General features: G+C 36.5%; 4 protein-coding genes and 1 pseudogene across 9 annotated transcripts; 4 read left to right on the plus strand and 1 right to left on the minus strand.

Annotated features, from left to right (window-relative positions):
* Nucleotides 1-162: 162 nt before the first annotated feature.
* Nucleotides 163-3,370, plus strand: LOC111794093 (Mitochondrial ATP synthase subunit G protein). 2 transcript variants are annotated; one of them, XM_023676227.2, is made up of 4 exons: nucleotides 163-381; nucleotides 639-679; nucleotides 2,329-2,527; nucleotides 2,979-3,370. In XM_023676227.2, exons 3-4 carry the CDS (start codon nucleotides 2,346-2,348, stop codon nucleotides 3,163-3,165), a joined length of 369 nt encoding a protein of 122 aa, XP_023531995.1. In that variant the 5' UTR covers nucleotides 163-381; nucleotides 639-679; nucleotides 2,329-2,345; the 3' UTR covers nucleotides 3,166-3,370. The 2 variants fall into 2 exon arrangements, with proteins under 2 accessions (XP_023531995.1, XP_023531994.1); XM_023676226.2 differs by lacking the exon at nucleotides 639-679 and having other exon boundaries at nucleotides 167-381.
* Nucleotides 3,371-4,662: 1,292 nt separating this feature from the next.
* LOC111794000 (Regulator of Vps4 activity in the MVB pathway protein) lies at nucleotides 4,663-9,886 on the plus strand. 3 transcript variants are annotated; one of them, XM_023676097.2, is made up of 8 exons: nucleotides 4,663-4,945; nucleotides 5,107-5,239; nucleotides 5,411-5,514; nucleotides 5,678-5,849; nucleotides 5,957-6,094; nucleotides 6,182-6,440; nucleotides 6,610-9,235; nucleotides 9,367-9,886. In XM_023676097.2, the coding sequence occupies exons 1-8, from the start codon at nucleotides 4,914-4,916 to the stop codon at nucleotides 9,407-9,409; spliced, it is 3,507 nt and encodes a 1,168-aa protein (XP_023531865.2). In that variant the 5' UTR covers nucleotides 4,663-4,913; the 3' UTR covers nucleotides 9,410-9,886. The 3 variants fall into 3 exon arrangements, with proteins under 3 accessions (XP_023531865.2, XP_023531863.2, XP_086979624.1); XM_023676095.2 differs by having other exon boundaries at nucleotides 4,664-4,945; nucleotides 6,547-9,235; XM_087123498.1 differs by lacking the exon at nucleotides 9,367-9,886 and having other exon boundaries at nucleotides 4,664-4,945; nucleotides 6,547-9,313.
* Nucleotides 9,887-11,095: 1,209 nt separating this feature from the next.
* Nucleotides 11,096-12,789, plus strand: LOC111794001 (large ribosomal subunit protein eL31). Of its 3 annotated transcripts, none has more exons than XM_023676100.2 (3): nucleotides 11,096-11,179; nucleotides 11,368-11,477; nucleotides 12,257-12,789. In XM_023676100.2, the coding sequence occupies exons 2-3, from the start codon at nucleotides 11,395-11,397 to the stop codon at nucleotides 12,534-12,536; spliced, it is 363 nt and encodes a 120-aa protein (XP_023531868.1). In that variant the 5' UTR covers nucleotides 11,096-11,179; nucleotides 11,368-11,394; the 3' UTR covers nucleotides 12,537-12,789. The 3 variants fall into 3 exon arrangements, with proteins under 3 accessions (XP_023531868.1, XP_023531866.1, XP_023531867.1); XM_023676098.2 differs by having other exon boundaries at nucleotides 11,097-11,204; XM_023676099.2 differs by having other exon boundaries at nucleotides 11,125-11,272.
* Nucleotides 12,790-13,041: 252 nt separating this feature from the next.
* LOC111794002 (histone-lysine N-methyltransferase) lies at nucleotides 13,042-15,446 on the minus strand. The gene is made up of 7 exons (XM_023676101.2): nucleotides 15,177-15,446; nucleotides 14,986-15,047; nucleotides 14,787-14,870; nucleotides 14,526-14,580; nucleotides 13,913-14,048; nucleotides 13,373-13,423; nucleotides 13,042-13,288 (listed from the first exon to the last, which is right to left on the minus strand). Exons 1-7 carry the CDS (start codon nucleotides 15,286-15,288, stop codon nucleotides 13,189-13,191), a joined length of 600 nt encoding a protein of 199 aa, XP_023531869.2. The 5' UTR covers nucleotides 15,289-15,446; the 3' UTR covers nucleotides 13,042-13,188.
* Nucleotides 15,447-18,185: 2,739 nt separating this feature from the next.
* Nucleotides 18,186-19,756, plus strand: LOC111794003 (zinc finger CCCH domain-containing protein 20 pseudogene; annotated as a pseudogene).
* The last annotated feature ends 971 nt before the right edge of the window (nucleotides 19,757-20,727 follow it).

Raw genomic sequence — 20,727 nt, forward strand, 5'->3', positions numbered from 1 at the left:
ATTTTTAGGAAACTTGAAATAAATATGCTATTAAAAAAATCCAATATATTTGGATATTAATTCTTACCGGGGCATTTATGTAATTTCATCTTTTTAGCATCATAATCATTGGGAAGATGAAACTGAAATAACGAATGAAAAGGTCCTTGAAGTTTTTATTTTTAAAAAGAAAAAACGAAAAAGGAGGAGGAATTCTCGAAACGGCCCCTGCTGCGTAAAGCCTCCATTTTCTCTCATTCACGAACTCCTCAGAGCTCGTGGCGGCAGAGTGGAAGGCTAGCGTTAGAAGCAGCGGCGCGCAATTTGACTCCATTCCTTCGCTTATTTCCGATTACTTCTTCGTTTTGCTTTAATCTAGCATTTCCAATCAGACATTCAAAGGTAAAGTTCTGCTGATCCTCTTCTTCTTTTTCTTTCTAATTTTGTATTTGTTGGTTTCGTGAATTCACTGGTGTCTTGATATTCTTTTTAATTTTTTTTCTTCTTTTTTGCCAATTTGTTCATCAGATCTCATTCCTTGTTTGCTGATGTACTATTTCTGTTTCGTTATTGTTAGATCTTCTGATTAAGATGATGGGTTTTTGGGTGTGTTTTGTATTTGTTGAATTTTGAATCATGGCTGTAATCTCGATTTTCAGGGTTTAGTAATTTTGGAACCGCAGTGGCGTGCTATTTTCAGGTTTTTGTTTCGGTGTTGAAATAGGAATGAATAGCGTACTCTGTTTAATTTTGGGGGAAAAGATTGTGGCGATTTTGGGTCGTTTGATGCCGTGACAGAGTAGACATTGAATGTGGCGTCTGTTTTACGAGGATTCTGATTCTACTGTAGGCATCATCAGGAATTCAAAGTCACTGCAGCTTTCTGTAGCTTGTATTTTCGGTTCTTCATGTCTAGTTGTACTTCCTAAAATTTTTGACGAAAGAATGAGCGGGGCAGGCTACTTTGTTGCAATTTTATGGTCAACTCTATTCCTACAAAGTTCCAATTCATTGATGCTGGTTCTGATTGTTTCAATTCAGTTCTAAATTTTCTGAACCAATTTAGTTGTCTTTGTTCATAACAAATTCAGTGATACCACCTTTCATTTCCAACACCAATATATTCATTCTCTATTCAATGTTTAGATATGTCCTTTCAATTATTTGTCTTTCTCTGATCCCCCAAACAGTGGCTATTTGTAACCATCTTTACAGTAAAAGACTCGCTAGCTATTTCTACTATACACCATAGTAGCAATCCCATGAAAGTTCTTTTGCGATCAATTAGAATTTTTTGCTTGTACCATGCATATTAAGGTGGAGCTCCATTCCATTTGTGATCAAATCCTCTATGGGGAGTTTTCAGCTTGTTGACTGCCTCTCAAAAGCTACCTTGCCTTCTTCAGTAACCTGTTTGTGAATCTTCGATCCCACCTTGAGATTGTTGATCTCTCCTCTTTTCTGGCTTGTGGTTCCAATTGCAGTATATGGGCTATATTTTTTATTTCTCTTACCCATTGTTCTTTCTAAGTTTCTCTTTATCCTAGAAACAATTGCTTCGTGTGTGAGTAATGAATATAAATTTTAGCTTGGTCTCTAAGTCCTATTATCACGTTAACTTCAACTGTAATTTTGACCTGTTTTCGCATCATCACATGTCATTTTTACTGAAAATTTTATAAAGAAGGACAGAAGTTAAGCTTTTTCAGCAATCTCTTATATTTTGTAAGTTGAAAGACAGATAGAGAGTTCTCAAACCTTTGCCAGCAGAATTTAAGCTAGTACTGGGTGATCGTTGATGTCATCCAAAATCAAATTGGCGTTCCTTCTCTTAAGATTTTGTCATTAATTCAGTACCATGTCTTGCTATTTAACTGAGTTCCCACTTTGGTAGTTTTTGAGCTTCATCCATAGTGTTTTGGGTATCTTATATTGAAACTATAGTGTCAAAGCTTCTTAAAACTTCTGGCAGGAGACACTGTCTTCAAGATTCATCGTATAACTCATCTAAGCTAATGTGGGTAGTTGTTGTGTAAGGAATATTGAGGTTTCACGTTTGGTTTTACACGAGAATCAAAACCTGGGAAGAGCAGGTCTGTCGTGTGGTTGTAGGTGAAAGACCAAAATTTTATGATGCAAAAATCCCAAATGATTGTCCCGGATTCTAAGAATGGATTTTGAGGGTTTAATGGTTTTTTGGGGAATACAATTTTCGAACTTATAAAGTAATATCATGATTTAGTTTATGGGGTTTTAATGTTGAGTCTTACCTTTCAATTTTGCATCATTTTCTTGTTCTTGACTTCATCAGTTACAACATCTCATATTTTTTTGTGTACTGCTCTTCAGGGTATTACTTCAGATTAATGGCGTCCAAGTTGACTCAGTTGCAGTCCAAGGCCACTCAAGCATCACAGTTTGTGTTGAAACATGGGTGTTCCTACTACAAGCAATTATTGGAGCAAAACAAGCAATTTATTCAGGAGCCACCTACCGTGGAGAAATGCAACCTACTTTCTAAGCAATTGTTTTACACTCGTCTTGCCAGGTCGTACTTTCTACACTCTCTTTATGTTGGTATATTGTTTGCCTTTATTGCTTTGGAAGAAACATTTACCTGTGCTTTTGGAAGAAACACATGATAAGTATGTTTTAAAATTTTATATTTATTTACAGTTTTGTAGTATCATCTAAATTCACATTTATTTTTTTAACATAAAAAGCCGTACATATACAAGTGAATCATGAATTTGAATATACACAAGGCCAATTGAAAATCCTCTTTTAGCATCTGGGATACTCTGATGTATTATTTTCTGGATGGAGCTATATAGCTTGTTGCACTGAATTGCAGTTAAACTTGTTTTACCATTATGGACCTGTGGTCATGTGAATATATATTCTTTTGTAATCTTATAGCTAAAGAAGTGTGAGCAAAATCTTTGTGTGGAACGTGAGGCCGAAAGAACATCATTTTAACTTGCATCTTATCGATACAGTATTCCAGGTCGGTATGAATCATTCCACAAGGAACTCGATTACGTAAAACAATTATGGAAGAACAGACAAGATCTAAAGGTGGAAGATGCTGGTATTGCTGCTCTATTTGGGCTGGAGTGCTTTGCATGGTTTTGTGCTGGTGAAATTGTGGGAAGGGGTTTTACTTTCACCGGATACTATGTCTGAGGTTCTTCACTTTAGTTCATCCTTAAGCTTGCTTACTTTCCTTGGTCATTGTTTCTACCATTTTCGAATAACTGAAATTCTTCATGAAATTTTGTTGTTTTTCTGCCATTTTTTGTGAATCATAGTACTTGGTGAAGAAATCAGTTTACTTATTAGTAATAATCCAGAGTAAGTTTGGATGGATAATGATGCTGTTGCTTCTGTTCATCTCGTGTTCATCTTCTCTTGTGTTCATCTTTTGTTCATCTTTTGTTCATCTTTTGTTCGTCTTATGATCATCTCTTGAATCATGATAGAATAGAACTTCCAATTGTGAGTTCATACCCTCTCTTCTGTTCATCTTCGAACGAATCCACTTTTAAATTTCAGTTCACGAAAGAATCTTTACGGATTCAAACACAGTGGACAAAATTTATTGACTTTTTAAGCACATGACTTGTTACCGTCTTAGGAAGGGGCGTAAATCTTTTTGCCCCTTATAACACGACTTCCGAAGCTTTGACTTTGACCAGCAACCAACATTAACTGACAAGTGTCGGTTCTTAATGTTTTATTTTTCTTTAAATAATATTAATCTATGAATAAAACTAAAATTTTAAATTCCTATTTTTTATACACAAAAAACATAAATCAAGCATTTTGAAAGGGATGTCTTTGAAGGTGTCACTGTCATTTAATTATTATTATATATATCTTGGAAAATAGGTGTCACTTTCTACCATCTTCGTGATGACATTAATTAGAAGTAAACCAATTAAAATGGAGTTAAAATAGAGGCATAAAGTTGTTGGCCAGTTTTTTCCTTATTGTCCTACGCGGTGTATGAAATAGAATAGCGGTTGGGATCTAGTTGGGATCTAAACGAGAAATTTAGTCTAAATTAAATAAACTAAATCATGTTAAAATATCATTTTTATTACCGTAGTTTTAATAAACAAATTATTTATTTGAGTGTTTTTTAACGTGTCAAAATATTAATGATGGTAGACAAGTTTTAAATTCAAATTACATAAAAAATCACTAATACTTTAAATAAGAGAAGAAAACATGTAGGTTGCTCGATACCATCAATACCCTTTTCCTTAAATGTGTGTACGTGTGAAAAATTTGTTCTATTTACATTTTTTTTTAAAACTATCAAATAGTTAAGATATATATTTCCGATTATAAAAGTGAAACTGAAACTCGCACAATTAAGACATATATTTGCTGAACTAAATAATTTATTTTTTAATAAGTTATGAATATGTGTAATTTTGAATTTATATATTATGGGTTTGTAAATTGAGGAGTAAAAGTTAGAAAAATATTTTCTAAAAAGTATTTAAATACAGAAATGTAAATTAGTGGGTGGAAATTGTTCGGAAAAAGAAAAAAAAAAAGAAATGAAAAGGGTGATTTGGTCAATAAGAAAAAAAGTCAGCGGAGGTATGATTGGTGGGTTACCTTGAACCTTCCCGTACCTAGGTATTCCCAATCTCCCTCGGTTTCCAAATAAACTAAAAAGTTGATCACTACACGGAAACAAAGTTCCTTTCACTTCTTCTTTCTTTGCTCCGATTTCCTGATTCATTGTTCTTCAGCCTTTGTTTTTTTCACTATTACTGTATTTTCTTCAATTGTTGAAGTTTTTGTTTCTTTTTTGTCGGCATAATTGGATACCTTATCCTTCGTGAAAAGGATTTTGTAATAAAGGAGACAGTTTTCGATTTTGCCGCGTTGAGATCTGGTTTTGGATTCCTGCAACGATGCTGCATAAGAGCTTCAAGCCTGCAAAATGGTAGGGTTTCTTTCTTTCAATGCCTGATGAATTTTTGTTTCTGTACAAATTAGATGAATTCAAACGGAATTGTGATTTCGGATTCGTTGATTAATTGATTGAATTTGATGCATTTTTTTTTTTTTTTTTCGTTTGAATTCTATTGAATTGGCTCGGTGCAGTAAGACATCGCTGAAGTTGGCGGTTTCGCGGATTAAGCTTTTGAGGAATAAGAAAGATGTTCATGTCAAGCAGCTGAAGGGAGAATTGGCCAAGTTGCTCGAGGCTGGACAGGATCAGACGGCTAGAATTCGGGTATCGTAGTGTTTTCTTCATTTCTGGAATTGATTGTGTATATATTTTCTTCGGTTTACTTGTGTCTTTATCAAGCCACCGCTGTTTTTGAGACCTAATGTCATATCGACTTGATTATCTCTGCTCGAGCCCCTCTTTCCTGAAGAATCTATGTTTCTATCTATATTTCAGGTGGAACACTTTGTTAGAGAAGAGAAATCGAAGGAAGCGTATGAACTCATCGAAATATTTTGCGAGCTAATTGTGGCACGTATGCCAATGATCGAGTCCCAAAAGTATGTTAATTTTCTTGATTGAAATTATTTTTTGTTCATTTCTCATTATCTTTTGCATATAGGATATACTTTGATTTCAGAATATGAATTTGTAGTTTGATGAATGAAAAATTCTTATTCTTATGTGCATTGTTATTAATTCCTTCTATGTTTTTATGTCCAGAAATTGCCCGATAGACTTGAAGGAATCAGTCTCGAGTGTCATTTTTGCATCGCCCAGATGTGCAGATATTCCAGAGCTCTTGGACGTTCGTAAACACTTCAAAGCAAAATATGGAAAAGAATTTGTCTCAGCTGCAGTGGAACTACGCCCAGAATGTGGTGTGAATCGCATGGTAAGTGTTTTAGCTGTTTTGCCGTTCATAAGTTTAGGAAATGTGGATATCTACGAAAACTACTAAGTTCCATTGACTTTCCCTTTCATTTTATTACAACTTTTCAGTTGGTCGAAAAACTATCTGCTAAAGCACCTGATGGTCCGAGCAAAATTAAAATCTTGACTAAAATTGCTGAGGAATATAACGTAAAATGGGATCCCAAATCCTTTGGTGACAACATCAACCCTCCGGCTGATTTGTTGGTAAATTTTAGTTTTTAGATCATTTCCTTCACTCCTTAAGGTGATTTTTTGATCACTCCTTCACTCCTTACGAACTTTGTTGAGCAGAATGGCCCAAATACTTTTGGGAGGGCTAGTCAAATACAGATGGAGGCTATTGGTGGCCAACCCTCACTTCATCACAATAACAGGGGATCTCCTAATATTCAAGCTCCACCCGAATCTGATGAAAGGCAACGTATACCTGAAGACCCCGTCAATCGCAATTTGAGATCAAACCATCATCCCCAGCAATCCAACTTTGCTGATGTCAATGCTAATCAAAGCAACTTCACTGGCCATCGTAATTCAGAAGCAAGATCTTCTGGTATGTGAAAAATACTTTCGATGTGATCATTGGATATATATGTATAGAAGATTGCTACTTTTGCTTGTATTTGTAATCATTGGATATATATTGATCCGGTATGCAGAAACTAGTGCAGAGGGGATGCATAGGCACTCGAATTCTGGTGATCAAAATAATTACGCTTCAGGCAGGCAGCATTGGGGTATGGACTTTAAGGATGCTACCTCTGCTGCGAAGGCAGCTGCTGAATCTGCAGAACTAGCAAGCCTTGCTGCCCTAGCTGCTGCAGAACTTTCTAGTCGTGGAAACATATCCCAACCATCCTCTTCAGAGTTCCATCAATCTTCATCTTATAATTTAAGGGCTGAAGGATCTCAAGGATATGCTAGCGGAAATTTGCGAGATCAACAGCTTCCTAAAGACCAAGTTGTCAGTGCCCCTCATAAAAGTTCCATGCCGGATGATAATTGGAGAGACAATGACACGAGAAGATTTATGGGGAATGATGCCAAGAATTTTAGCTATCCATCTTCAAGTGCCAGTAACAATGATGTTAACATATCAGCAACCAATTTCAATGCGGCAGACCATTACTCTTTCAAGAACTCATCCGAACCTGGGTTTAGGGACTCCCTTGGTAGTAGTGCATCTGTGGAGAAGCAACCCAGAAAATTTGATGCTAACGCATCTGTAACCAGTTTCAATGCAGCAGATAGATCCTCTTTCAAGAATCCGTCCAACCATGGGTTCAGTGACCCTCTTGATAGTGTGGATATGCAACCCAGAAACTTTGGTTCTAACACATCTGTCACTAATTTCAGTGAATCAGATAGATACTCTCTCAAGAACCCATCTGAACCTGGGTTTAGAGACCCACTTGGTAGTAGTACCAGCATGGAGAAACAACCTAGAAACGTTGATGTAGAATATGTTAATGATCAGCCATTTGGTATGGGTTTTGAAAGAACTAGTTCCTCTGGAGATTCGAGGATTGGAAATAGTTCAAATAAAGTTCCTTCCCATGAGAAGCTGGTGAACGATACTTACGAGAATCCTTTTGCCATGGATAAACCAAATGACCATGAAAGTACTGTTGATACGAGTTTTAACGACCATGCTAGTGCGGTCTTCGATGATTACGGTCCAGATGATGATTGTGTTCCAGACTACGAATACCAGAGAAGACAATCTATTCTGGAACCCTCATCGCCTAAGGGGAAGGTGCCAATAAACTCAGCAACGGATGATACCTGGGTCTTCAAGCAAAACATGAATGACTCTCCTGAGAAGTCTGTTTCACACTCGCAAATTTCTGATCGTGCTTCTTTGTTTGCTGGGAATGTGGGAAGTTTTGACGATCCTTCCCATTCTGATGACTTGTTGCCGGCAACTTTTGACCATTCAGATGGACCTAGTTCTGAAAGTGAGAAAGAGCCGGAAGAATTTGAGGTCATTGGTAAAGATCACTATAGCAAATTCTCTAAGAGGCAGAATTTGCCATCTGAAAAATCAGAATGGTCTCAAAACATTAGTCATGGATCACCTGGATCTTCAGATGAGGATAATAGAAACACGCCATCTCATCGCCTCTCCTCCGAGCTTCCACTTGTCCATGAATTGAAGAAGAAAGACAGCCCACCAAGGTCTCTTGATATTCTACACGATAGTGTAATACTAGAAGAATCGACTTCAGAAAGCAACAGTGGCTTGAATTTTGGGAAACTGAAGGGTGGCCTAAGAAATCAAAAGAGTAATCCTAGGCGTTCACATGCAAGCAATTCATCAATAAGTGACTTATCATCCAAACAAGCATGTGAAAACGATGCCTCAAAAACTGCCCAGCCTACCTTAGTTTCTTCTTCGACAACCAGGACTTCGTTTAGATCAAATGCTCCCAGTAAACTATATGATGGAAGTGTAGAAGAAAAACCAGGTGAAGAGAAGGGCCTGCGAGCCAAGTTTGATAGCTTTAACTCGAATCTTGATGATTCAAAGGATAATTTCTCGGATTATACTGTTAGAAGTGATCAAGAGCGGCACAAAAACAAAGAGGTGGATGAAATATCAAAGAAGCCAGCCCCAACAAGAATTGGAGTGAAGTATCCTGGTTTCCATGATGACGATGATTCTGAAGAAGATTCACCTGGACAAAATGTGAAAAATAGTCCTCATCGAGTTATGGGTCTTTCTAGACGGACCAAAGCATCTCCTAAAACTCCAAGTTCACGTATGGAGGACTCGTACGGGACACCCACGAGTCATGAGGATGTAAGTGAGAGAAAAGCTTCAAGAAGTTATGATGCATCCAAATCTCCATTGAAGGCAAAGACTGGAACAAGATACTCTGATCACTATGAAAGTTCAAGGCAGCCTCAATCATCTAAACCTTTCAACCAAACTCCTGAAACTAGGAGGTCCTATAATGAGGAAAGGTTGAAATGTTCTGCAAAGGAACAGCAATCCTATTATCCTCCTCCAGAGTTAGATAGGCTGGAAAATTTCGAGAGTTCGAGGGGGACAACTGCAGCTTCTGCAAAGACTCGGGCTCAATCGAGCAACTCGGAGCAGCCTCAATCAATGAAACCTTCCAAACCAAGTCCTGAAACCAAAAGGTCTTTCCATGAAGAAAGACCAACATCTTCCACGAAGGAACGGCTATCCAGTCCTTCCCCGAAAATGGAAACACAAGACAACACTGAGAGTTCAGAGAAGGAGAAGACCAAGGCAGTTGAGAAAGCCAGTCATGTTCACCCAAAGCTTCCCGACTATGACAACTTTGCAGCACACTTCCTTTCACTCCGACAGAATAACAAGTAAATCTAGTAGCTTGGCGTTGAATATACCTATACCTATACATATATTTATATCTATTTTTTGATTTATTATTTGAATTTATGTGTGGCTCTTTGTTATATAGCTCTTATTCATGATTACAACTCTATAGGGATGTGCAGGTTAAAGGAGACAATTTGATTCATGATTTGTAGTTGGGGGGAAAAAAAACATTCTGAAGCTAATGAAAACTACATAAAAAACTTCCCAATTAGCCAAAAGAAGTATCTGCATGCATCAAGATAAAGCTAGAACAACAAGTGATTCATAAAATCTATTGAAGGGGAGATGTGTTGTTGAAAATCTGATTGTTCCTTTTAGAGAAATGCTCTGACAGGCTTAAGCCACAAGATCTCCTTTTTTCCTTTCTTAAAGGCAGGAAAGAAGGCTCCCATATTGGATGTCAAAGGAGTTTTCCAACCAAAAGATGATAGGATCTGAGACGTATAAACACAAAGATTTATCTTAAGGTAGATGAGTTTTCCATGGTTCTGCTTCTACTCTGACTTAGGAATGAGTGCACTAAGCTTTAATGTTCATAAAATATAAAATATAGAGATGAAAAAGAATATGAGCAGCTTGAACATTGTGTACATCACTATTAAGACAATACAAGCTCATTTTCTCTGGAACTGCTCTTGTCTCTCTCGGTTCTGCATGGTCTCTTTATGGGAAGAATTTTGAAGCTCCCCATTTAAAAGAAAAAAAAACACCATCCATAGTTTATTAAATTAAGATTAGACCAAGTAAAACTAGACAGACTTCTAGAATATAATGGATCAAGAACATAATCTTCAACTTACAATGTGATCCAATTTCAAATAAATTACAATATGGCCAAAAGTCAACAAAGCGCCGCTTTTGCTAAAACTCAGAGCAGTGCAGAAAGTAATTAGGCCTTGCTTTCATTTAGTTGCTTTAGTGAGATTGTATTTTTCCTCAAGCTTGGAGTTGCTCTTAGCTGGTCGGGTTGCCGGCCCGTAGACCCATTTAATAGAGAAAAGAATCGCTGAGAGATAGTGCCATAGTGAAAAGAGGTTCTTAATAGAGAAAAGAATAGATAGTGCCATAGTGAAAAGAGGTTCTTAATAGAGAAAAGAATCGCTGAGAGATAGTGCGATAGTGGGAAGAGGTTCTTCTATAAAGAAAAGAGCCATAGTGGGAAGAGGTTCTTAATAAAGAAAAGAATCGCTGAGAGATAGATTCGACTATTTGGTCAACAAATTTGTAAATTCGACTATTTGGTCAACAAATTTGTAAATGAGTGAAAATATTATTAGATTAAATGACCTCAATATTTAATAACTAAACTTTTATTTTAATTTAATATTTAAGTCTATATATTTACTTATTTTGGTTTCTAAATTATCATTTTTGTTTTGAAAATAAAATTTTAGATTTCAATACTAATTTAGTCACTATACTACTTTTGCCCGAGTTTCTATGCTTTCAAATATATTTTTAATTCATTTTCGTATTCTTTTTTTAGTTCTATTAATTGTTTATAAATTTTACACACAACTGATATCACATACTACAAATCTATTATTATATTTAAAAAATAATTTAATAAGTATCATAAATATATAATTGATTTTTTTAAAAAAATGAAATGAACGGACTATAGTCACTTTTAAAAGTATAAAAATCAAAACGAATATTTAAAATTAAATGAACTAAAATTAAAATATTTCACCTTAAAAGTATATAAACTAAAATGAAATAATATAAAAAACTAAAATAGTATTTAAACTAAAATTTTAATTTAAAAAAAAATAATGTGGGCCTATTCTTCCTTGGGCCGGAATCACTACTAAGCCCAATGGATCAAAACACTGATAAATTGGTACGACCCTGAAACTAGGGTATTGTGCACATTTAAGTTGTACCCCCTCATCCTGGTGCATCCTTCAAACCCTAGCAAGGTCGCTCTGCTTCTGCCATTTTTAGGTTATCTGAAGTTCCGATTTCTTTGCTCAAACGGATTGAAATAGATAGACAATCGCCTTTGTGACGTTGTTGGTTTTGATTTTATGCTGCTTTTGCTTCGGATGTCAATTTCTCGACATTGTGTTGTTTTCATTCTTCATGATTTCGTTTTAACCGGTTGCAGGTGTAATCGAAGAAGCCGACTGTAGATATGGTTGAGAAAACGAAGGGGAGGAAGGAGGAGGTGGTCAGCAGAGAGTACACCATCAATCTACACAAGCGTCTGCATGGCTGGTACCAACTCATTCTTACATGTTCTTCCTTGCGTATTTACTCATTCCTCGCTGTCAACTGATGTCATACTGCTGTCCAATTAGATCTGTAAGCTGGTTTTTGATGTTCGGCCAATATATATGGCGAGAGAATTTCAATTGCTTATGTTTTGAAACTATCTTCATTAGGAGGCCCTTTTTTCTCATGATTTTAATTATCTAAACTTGTAATCTGGCAACTGTTGTGGTAGGTCAACGTGGTTTTTTGTGTGGGTATACACTAATTATTGAAATTTCTATAAGATTAGATATTGAGGAAGAAAGATAAATTTTTGTCCGTGAATTTCTTTAAGAACACGTAGCAGTTGATCATAGAATAATGGCATGAATTGATAGTAACTTGGCTGTAGAGGGGTATTGAATAATGGCAAGACGAGATCATAGAATAATGGCAAGACGAGATCGAGAAGAGTAATAATAATAGCTAAATCTTGGAGAATTTTTATCTAAATTTGTTGCGACAAAAAGTGAAGAGCACGGTTCAATATAGGTAGTTGTAAGTTTGTCAGGCATCTGTAATGTAATTGTAAACTGTTGGACAAGCGGACTGGTGGATTGCTTATGCGTTGTTCTTTCTGTCACAACGCTCCTTTCCATTAGTAGTTTCTCCTCTTGCATTTTTGTGTTTGTAGTTCTTTCCCCCTCGTATTTTAGTTTTAATTTCAATAGTGAATCATACATTTCATAACACTGCAACAACTCCCTAATTCTCGTGCTTTACTTGTATTGTCTAAATAACAGCACCTTCAAGAAGAAGGCTCCCAAGGCCATCAAGGAGATAAGGAAGTTTGCAGAGAACGCAATGGGAACGAAGGACGTCAGGGTGGACGTGAAATTGAACAAGCATATCTGGAGCAGAGGAATTCGAAGTGTTCCAAGGAGAATTAGAGTCCGTATTGCACGCAAGAGGAACGACGACGAAGATGCGAAGGAAGAACTGTATTCGCTTGTTACGGTCGCAGAAATCCCAGCAGAAGGTTTGAAAGGATTAGGGACTAAGGTCATCGATGAAGAAGACTGATCTGATTCTCATACCGTTTGCCTTGTTACCTGGTACTTCCAACTTTTGGTGAAATTTTCGGTACAAGACTTGTTTCGAGTCAGAGTTATCCTTCATTGTCCTCCCTTTGGTGCACTTGTTTATTTCACTTTGAATACACTATTGGAAGCAGTTGATTGATTTAGTTATATTTAGTTTTTGGATTGTGTTTTTAACTTGAGAGGTTCTTCTCTTACACTTAATTTTGGCATCAATTTCATCTTTCATTTCTGAATTCTCCTCTTCTTTAACGTCCTGTTTCACTACCCATTGCAAATTCAAGTGGTAGTATGGAACGCAGATGATATGAACCCTAAGAGTTGGGCTATCATCATGATAAATTGCTGTGTATCTTCAAAGATCTAATCTGGTAGGCATGCATTCTTTATGACATCTTGTTTTAAGAATTATGCCCATTTGCCTATCATCATACATGTTTCTTATTTACAAATTCACTTTCAACATGAATTAAAAGACAATGAAATCATTGATTATAAGACTGCTTTATCAAACTATGAATATAATAAACAATAAGATCTCGGCTTGCATACTACTAACAGAGATGCAATGCTATCAGCTTAGTAAGAACAGAGGATACAGTTGATTACAAATTTAAGAGACGTCCATCTAGTTTTCAGTTAGCTTTATAAGAATACATATAGCCTCTAAGTTTTCGTATTTCCTCGGACGATTCGGCCAGCAAATGATCCACATACAAACAGATTCCAGCCCCGCTGCAATCAACAGAAGCGTATGAGCACATAGTGAGTTCGAAAGTTCATGTCAAGTCGTAATCTTTTTCATTTTTCAGAAACTACCTGAGAGTACCAAAAGGACGCCAGATAACATCCCATCGAAACCTAGGCAAACTGCAATCCATACAAACATTACAAACTGTAAATTCATTATCATCAAAATAACAAGCTTAAGATCACCCTTACAAGGGCATACCAACAAGTATGAAAAATGACCAAAACGAAAAAAATCGTTGGAAGAGGCTCTATATGACCGCTATGACTACGCTGTACTTTGCTTATTCGTACAAGCCCAATACCCTCTTGTGGAAAACCTCTCTTTCCTGCTACTGTATATTTCAGCAATGAAATTTTCTTCTTACCAGCTTAAATACATATATGGACTAGACATGAAGTTGGTATAGTTCGTCATTCACAACATACTGCTCTCTAGGAAAATGGGCAAAAGAACCAAAAACAAGAGCATTTGCATCCATCAACAAACGAGGAAAAGAAGAGATTTTAATAGACAAGTCAGACATACACTATAGGCCAGTATGTATATCTTCATTCAGGAGCATAACTTTGGAAAAAGAAAATGATTAGAGAGTTTTCCCACCATACCTAATCATAAAGTATAACCAGAAAATTGAGAGTAGGAAGCCAATGAAGAACGAGCACCAAAGCCATCGCCTGTGGTAATTTGACTTGCTAACAATCCCAATGATCGAAAATGAACATGCTAAAATAGCAACCCAATCTGTAGAATTTCAATTGTTGATATTAGCAAAGATCTCAACAGAGCATCACAGCATATAACTTAAAAACATGACTACAGCTCAATAGAACACGGAAGTGAACTTGGCCATTGCAATATTTGGATATGGGGGGGCCCTTTTTGTATTTCCATTTTGTTCAAGAAATGTTATGTTCTTAAAAAATAAAAGAAACTTTGCCGTGAAATTATCTTCAACATTTCAAGCAAATTGATGGGGGTGAGAATCATGTTAGATGAACACGACTCTCCACAATGGTATGATATTGTCCACTTTGAGCATAAGCTATCATGGCTTTGCTTTGGGCTTCCCCAAAAGGCCTTATGCCAATGGAGAGAATATTCATTGATTTAATCAATACCCATGATCATTCCCTAAATTAGCTGACGTGGGACTTTCATCCAACAAATCAAACATGCAATAATGAGTGTAAAATTAAGGAGAAATTTGTGAAAAAGAACCTGCAGCTATAATCATCCATGAGCTAACATCCTCCATGAAGTAAGCATGATAACGCTGCAGAAGAGAAAAAAGAAACATCAGTATAATGCAAACTCCATAAGTTTAATGTATCCTTTGCAAGTAATGCGTCCGTCACTAAAGCATATAGAAGTATAACAATTAAACTGGAGTTAAGTTCTTTCAAACTACTGCAAAATATGAACACCATCTGAAGAGGAACTGTACAGGGCAGGATAAGATTCTCAGAGAAAGTAGCATACCAATTCCCATGGAGATGAAACCTGCTGAATGATTGAGTAAAGAAGGAAAACCGCGAAGCAAAAAAGAAATGCCGCAAACACTGTCTGATGAACAGTCAGGCACAGAGAAGAACAACAATCAGACACGAGAATCCAAAATTTTCTTAGAATACAGAAAAATTAGGAAAAATCCGTAGATGAATATACAGTCAAACGATACCCTCCATAAAAGACTCTGTTGATCATTTGCCCTTTCGAACGAACGAACCATCTCCTCTTGCGCTGTCAATCAAACACCGAATTAGGGCAAAAGTACAACAAAAAGAAAGAAGTATGGGAAATTAGTTCAAGGAATGAATCAAGTAAAGATCTCTACTAGAAGAGAAACTTCAGAGAGAATTGATTGATTACCTTGGCTGTCGATGGGACGGGAATCGTCAATGGACGGATCATCCCGAGTGGGTAGAGACAAGCCATCTTCCCGAGATTTCATCAAAACTCTAGCTAACTTCTTGATCGCCATCGCCTACTCCGTGATCAGGTGGTTCAGGGTTCGCAACCAAAATTGAAGAAGCCACAGCCAGATAGCCGTAGACTAAACCACCGCCTTCGTCACGAACCCTAACCAGCGCTAACTCTAGGTCAACAAAGCCAATCCAGTCCTACTCCTAAGTCAACAACTGCACAATTGGCATTTACCTCGATCCAAATAATAATAATAATAATAAAACAATTTTCTATTTTTTTATTGGATGATAATTTTTTTTAATTTATTTTAGGTTAATTCTTTTAATAAATAAATGATTTTAAAAATCAAGTTTTAATTATTTTTCCAAGAAAATTATAATTATGAAATAATTATATTTTAAAATAGCTATCGTACCCATAGAGACAATCACAAACATTTTATAACAAATATTATTGTTATGTGTCACAATCATACTCCAAGCAGTAGTAAAATAGCAATTATAAAACATGAGCGAATAAATGGATCGAAAATAATATAAAAGAAATCAAAATTAGAACTAATTTTTTCTTTTTTTTTTTCTAATAAATTTAAATAAAATATACCATTATTTAAAAATAAAAAATAAAAAGGAAAATGGACATGTTCCATTTTCGGACTACAACCCCCAATTTCGTCCCCTTCGCGGAGATGTTTCACCATTACTTTCTCTCTCTATAAATATATATTATTATATACATATTAATATATTAATAAAAAAATATCTAATTATATTTTAATATAAATAAAGTATTTTCTTATAAATAATAATCTTATTCGCCTGTGAAATTACAAAGCTTTAAAACTATTATTCACAAAACCGAAATAATGAATAAAATGATTTTCATACAAAAATTTAAAAAAAAAATCCGAACGAGATAGCGACAAGATTCGCGATATCTAGGCAACAACGACAACCCCACAAACGATATTAGAGACCACCCGCAACCGTAAACATTATCCGAATTGGTTTGCCAGCGTGTCACTATCAAAGCATCTGATTGGACATTTACTTAGTGCAGTTAGGTTGCCACGAGTGAGGTTAATATTTCCCCCTCCATCTCATCCGCTTATCAAACCAAATCCAAATCCAAATCCCTCCCCCTTTACCTCACCATCAATTTTCTTTTTCTTTTTCTTTTTCTTTTTTAATTATAAACATTACTATTAAAAAAAAATAATTAAAAAACAGATCTTATCCACTTTCACTTCCACTAATCAGAAAGTGCCTTCCCCTTGATGACATAAAAGCTACGTGGATTAACAAATGGGTCTAATTTTAATTATTTCCAAGCTTTATAATGTTTTAAAGCTATAATTACAAGTACACGTCACACCTATTAATTAAATTAATTAAGTGAACATGTCATGGTCAGCATTACAGGATAAGATAAATTTAAGATAAATTTAGTTGTCCCTTGTCCAACTAAAATAACTAAAAGACAGCCAACTTGTAAATTTACTATCCATATATAAATATAAAACTGAAAAATATCTTTTTTTTTTTTTTAACCATCAGTAAAAAATTATTGTTAATTTTGCGGCAATGTCGAGGCTGTAGGGGAGTCCACGTAAGGCTGCGCTTGGCTAGGACGTAGGAACCTCGGTGTCCATTCACACTGAGTCCATAATGATACGTTTACGGTCAAACAGGCCGTAGTGGACGCGTGGATTAATTTTACGGCACAAAAGTTTCTGTCGCTCGTGGGGTAGGTGTTCAAATTTTGACACGTGTACGGAAGAAGTAATTTAATTTAATTTAAGTTAGTGGGAATTCTGTGTTTGTCGGTATATAAGTCCTTCGTTTGTGCCATGTGTCCCCTTGCGTTGTGTCACCTTCTAAATCTTGCTATCTGTTGACTGTGCGAGCGATGTGCCACGTCAGCGAGTGTGACATAAATTCAAATAATATATATATATATATATATATATGCTACATTTTCTTCACAAATGGCAGTCTTATGGCATTCTTTATGAGAATTTAAAATATTATTTAAAAGAAAATGTATGATTTATTTTGTTGAATTAACTTAGGGTTAATTTAGGGCCTTGTTGCATGTAGGTGAGCATTTATTTGTTATGTATGATTAATGTGATGGGGTTTCATTTTGATTTGATAGATGTTGACAATATATGTATAATATTGGGGTTATTTAAATTTAGCCAAATTTTCAAAAATATTATTACGTGGCAGTAGGGCCCACCGGCCTTGTCCTATGGTCAAGCAGCCATGCTTTGCCATTTTCGAACCAACAAAAAGAGTGCTTTTGTCTAAAGTTTTTAAACCTTTTTGTAATAATAATGCATCGAAAATATTAATTCGTAAATAAAAATATTTATTTCTAAAATATTTTTGTAAAAATAAATAATTGGAGGATGATCTGGAAAGCAGTAAAAAGAAATTTTGAGATTCTATTTAAATTTTGTTTTGCTTTTAAATAAGGATAATAGCGAATATTTTATTATAAAAATAGTTGTCTTGTCTATTAAACTATTACCGTACAAAATAAGGAGGTTGGTAATTTGGACAAGCTATAGTTATCCGTTACAAGTATTTAATTTTCTATGGTTACGTAAGTCGCGGAAATAAATGGTGTTATTAATTATGTGAAAATGGAAATTTATAAGACAGTACGGTGACCGTATGATGAGTAACAGTACATGTAAGATCGTGCCACGTGGGTGTTGAGGTTACTATAATATCCCAATATTGACGTCCTGGAACTCTCTAGAACCGTTGTTTTTAATCTGACGGTAACGGCTGGGGGTGACTAGAGAAGTCACGTTACCGTCTTTTTTTCTTTTTTAACCGAGGCGAAAAATGGGTAATGGAGTTGAGTTATTTAACTTAACCACGGTTGAGTTAACCTAATCGTAGTAGATGGTTTGGTTCTCAAGTAGTTTATAAACGCCATGGGTATGGCGGTTGTTTTGGCAAGGTGTTTCGTCTGAAACTATAATCCTCCACCGTCACTCTCCGGTTGAAAATGGTGATCGGCCAACGCCACCGACCTGGTCCGTTGCTTCATATCACTCCATTGACGATACCTGAGGAACCTGCGAACGAGACGCGGCTTCCTTTTCCTTTGAGTGGAATCTCGGTGAGTTCTGATGACAATGCTAATGGCGGCGATTATTCTCCCTATCATTTGCAGGAAGTCCTAGCGGCATTTCAGCGATATCTGCCTTCGACGAGTGAGTCGGAGATTGAATCTGATTTGGAGTTGTCCGGCCGGGAATCGGATGTTCCGGTGGATGCTTACTCTTGCGATCAATTTAGAATATTCGAGTTCAAAGTGAGGAAGTGTACGCGTGGACGGTCTCATGATTGGACGGAGTGTCCGTTTGCTCATCCTGGCGAGAAGGCTCGCCGGAGAGATCCGAGGAAGTATCATTACTCCGGTACGGCGTGCCCCGACTTTCGAAAAGGTAGCTGCAAGAAAGGCGAGTCGTGCGAGTATGCGCATGGTGTATTTGAATGTTGGCTCCATCCTTCACGTTACAGGACTCAGCCGTGCAAGGACGGGATCAACTGTCGTAGGAGAGTTTGTTTCTTCGCCCATACTCCCGAGCAACTTAGGGTTTTGCCTCAGCAGAGCCCGAGAGACGCGAATTCGCCTGACTCATATGATGAATCTCCTCTGCGGCAGTGTTTGGATGGAACCTGTGCGAAACCGCTTCCGTTTCTGTCTTCTCCGGTGTCTGTTTCGCCGTCGGCGACTCCAGTTGACTCTCCACCGATATCGCCGATGACTAGGTCGCTCGCCCGGTCTCTTGGCTCAAGTTCCGTCAATGAAATTGTCGCATCCCTCCACATGCATCTAAGCAAGGTGAATTCTCTACCATCTTCCTGGAATGTTCCAATTGGTTCTCCCGGTTATCCGTCTCGAATCCGCCCTGGATTTTGTAGCCTTCCAACAACACCAACTCAGCCTCCAACAGGTCCAGGAGTTGGGTTGCTAGACTTAACGGACCATGGATTCGTGGAGGAACCGGCAATGGAGCGAGTCGAATCGGGAAGGGAGCTGAGGGCAAAGATGCTGCAGAAACTGAGTGAGGAAAATTCTTTGGACTTGGCTGATTCAGGCCCTTCAGACTGCACACCGGACGTTGAATGGGTATCAGATCTGGTAAACTGAGTCTGGAAATTCAACTTTTGGTTGGTTAAAAGGGAGTTTTCTCTAATCACCATTCATTTCTGATTTTATGAAGGAAAAAAAAAATATATGTATAGCCTAAGCCATGCCGTTTGTTTCATATGTATATACATAATGGAAAGTAAGCTGAAACTGATGAAAATAGGATTGAATTATTAGTTGTATGAGCCTTAAATGTCTGTATATATGGCTCTGCTCTAGATTTTGATGGTGAAGAAAAGAATTCCGTCTGACTTCATGTATAGCTAATTAGTACTGATCGATCATTGTGATTGTGTTGGAAGTTAATGTTATTCCTAATGCAATTTTATGGATGAACTTGATTGAAATTACTGATCCAGATGTTGTGTTTGTTTGTGATGAGCTTTCGTGTTGGTCATGCAAAATTGAAGGAGATATTTCCATGATTGATTCTGCCCCTGCTTTTACACAGGGAATAAGATCAATGCAAATATTTTCCTTACCTGGATGGATGGTGTGGGTAGAAACAGGGGAATTCAGATATGGGGGAATCGATTCGAGAATAACTTGAAAATTGAAGTGAATCTTTATGTGTTGACCTTTCCGAACTCCTGCTTTTGTTTGTTTGTTTGTTTGGGATTGAAGTATTATATTAATTTTAATTGAATTCAACAAATGGGTAGTGAAATTTAATCTTACTTTAAGGTGTAAATTGGATGTGTATTGATGTTGATATTAGTTCTGGATTGTTTGATATATTCAAAATTTTAGGGGTCGAGTTTTGGGCTTAAAAAATATATGTATGATTCTCAACCATCAACCGGTATGTGTTACCAACTCGAGAAGCCAACATGAAGGAATCGGGTTATTTTAACAGTTTAAATGGGCTTCGACTTCGACTTGATTCTTTCGTGGAAGTGTTCGTAAATTCAGACTAGGTTTGTGTCCAGAGTATAGCATAACGTATCACTAATAGATATTATTCACTTTTAACTCTTACGTATCTACAAGAAATTCTACATCCTCTTTTCCAATCGATGTGAGATCTCACATCAGCGTCCTGACTGACACATTACTCGATATCCGGCTCTGGCTCTAATACCATTTTGTAACATTTCAAATGTATAGCTATCAAATATTGTTCGCTTTAGCTTCTTATGTATTTTGGTGAGCCTTACGGTTTTACTATTTGGGAGAGGATTCCATACCCGTGTAAGGAATGTTTCGTTTTCACTGACACTGCCCGATGTCTAACTCTGATTCTATTTCTAACATTTTCAAGTCTACTATAATCTTTTTAAAAATTTGTGAAATAAGCTCAATCAAGATAAAAAAATTT

This window comes from Cucurbita pepo, chromosome 4 (genome assembly GCF_057944985.1).
Source record: "Cucurbita pepo subsp. pepo isolate OVF chromosome 4, ASM5794498v1, whole genome shotgun sequence".
NCBI lineage: Eukaryota > Viridiplantae > Streptophyta > Magnoliopsida > Cucurbitales > Cucurbitaceae > Cucurbita > Cucurbita pepo.

Coding starts and splice junctions, on each gene's coding strand:
- LOC111794093 (XM_023676227.2), top strand. CDS start 2,346: ATGGCGTCCAAGTTGACTCAGTTGCAGTCCAAGGCCACTCAAGCATCA. Junction 2,528..2,978: donor TTTTACACTCGTCTTGCCAG/GTCGTACTTTCT, acceptor TTATCGATACAG/TATTCCAGGTCGGTATGAAT.
- LOC111794000 (XM_023676095.2), top strand. CDS start 4,914: ATGCTGCATAAGAGCTTCAAGCCTGCAAAATG. Junction 5,850..5,956: donor AATGTGGTGTGAATCGCATG/GTAAGTGTTTTA, acceptor ACAACTTTTCAG/TTGGTCGAAAAACTATCTGC. Junction 6,095..6,181: donor ACCCTCCGGCTGATTTGTTG/GTAAATTTTAGT, acceptor TTTGTTGAGCAG/AATGGCCCAAATACTTTTGG.
- LOC111794001 (XM_023676100.2), top strand. CDS start 11,395: ATGGTTGAGAAAACGAAGGGGAGGAAGGAGGAGGTGGTCAGCAGAGAG. Junction 11,478..12,256: donor CACAAGCGTCTGCATGGCTG/GTACCAACTCAT, acceptor TCTAAATAACAG/CACCTTCAAGAAGAAGGCTC.
- LOC111794002 (XM_023676101.2), bottom strand. CDS start 15,288: ATGGCGATCAAGAAGTTAGCTAGAGTTTTGATGAAATCTCGGGAAGAT. Junction 14,871..14,985: donor AACAGAGTCTTTTATGGAGG/GTATCGTTTGAC, acceptor ACTGTTCATCAG/ACAGTGTTTGCGGCATTTCT. Junction 14,049..14,525: donor ATGGATGATTATAGCTGCAG/GTTCTTTTTCAC, acceptor GAAATTCTACAG/ATTGGGTTGCTATTTTAGCA.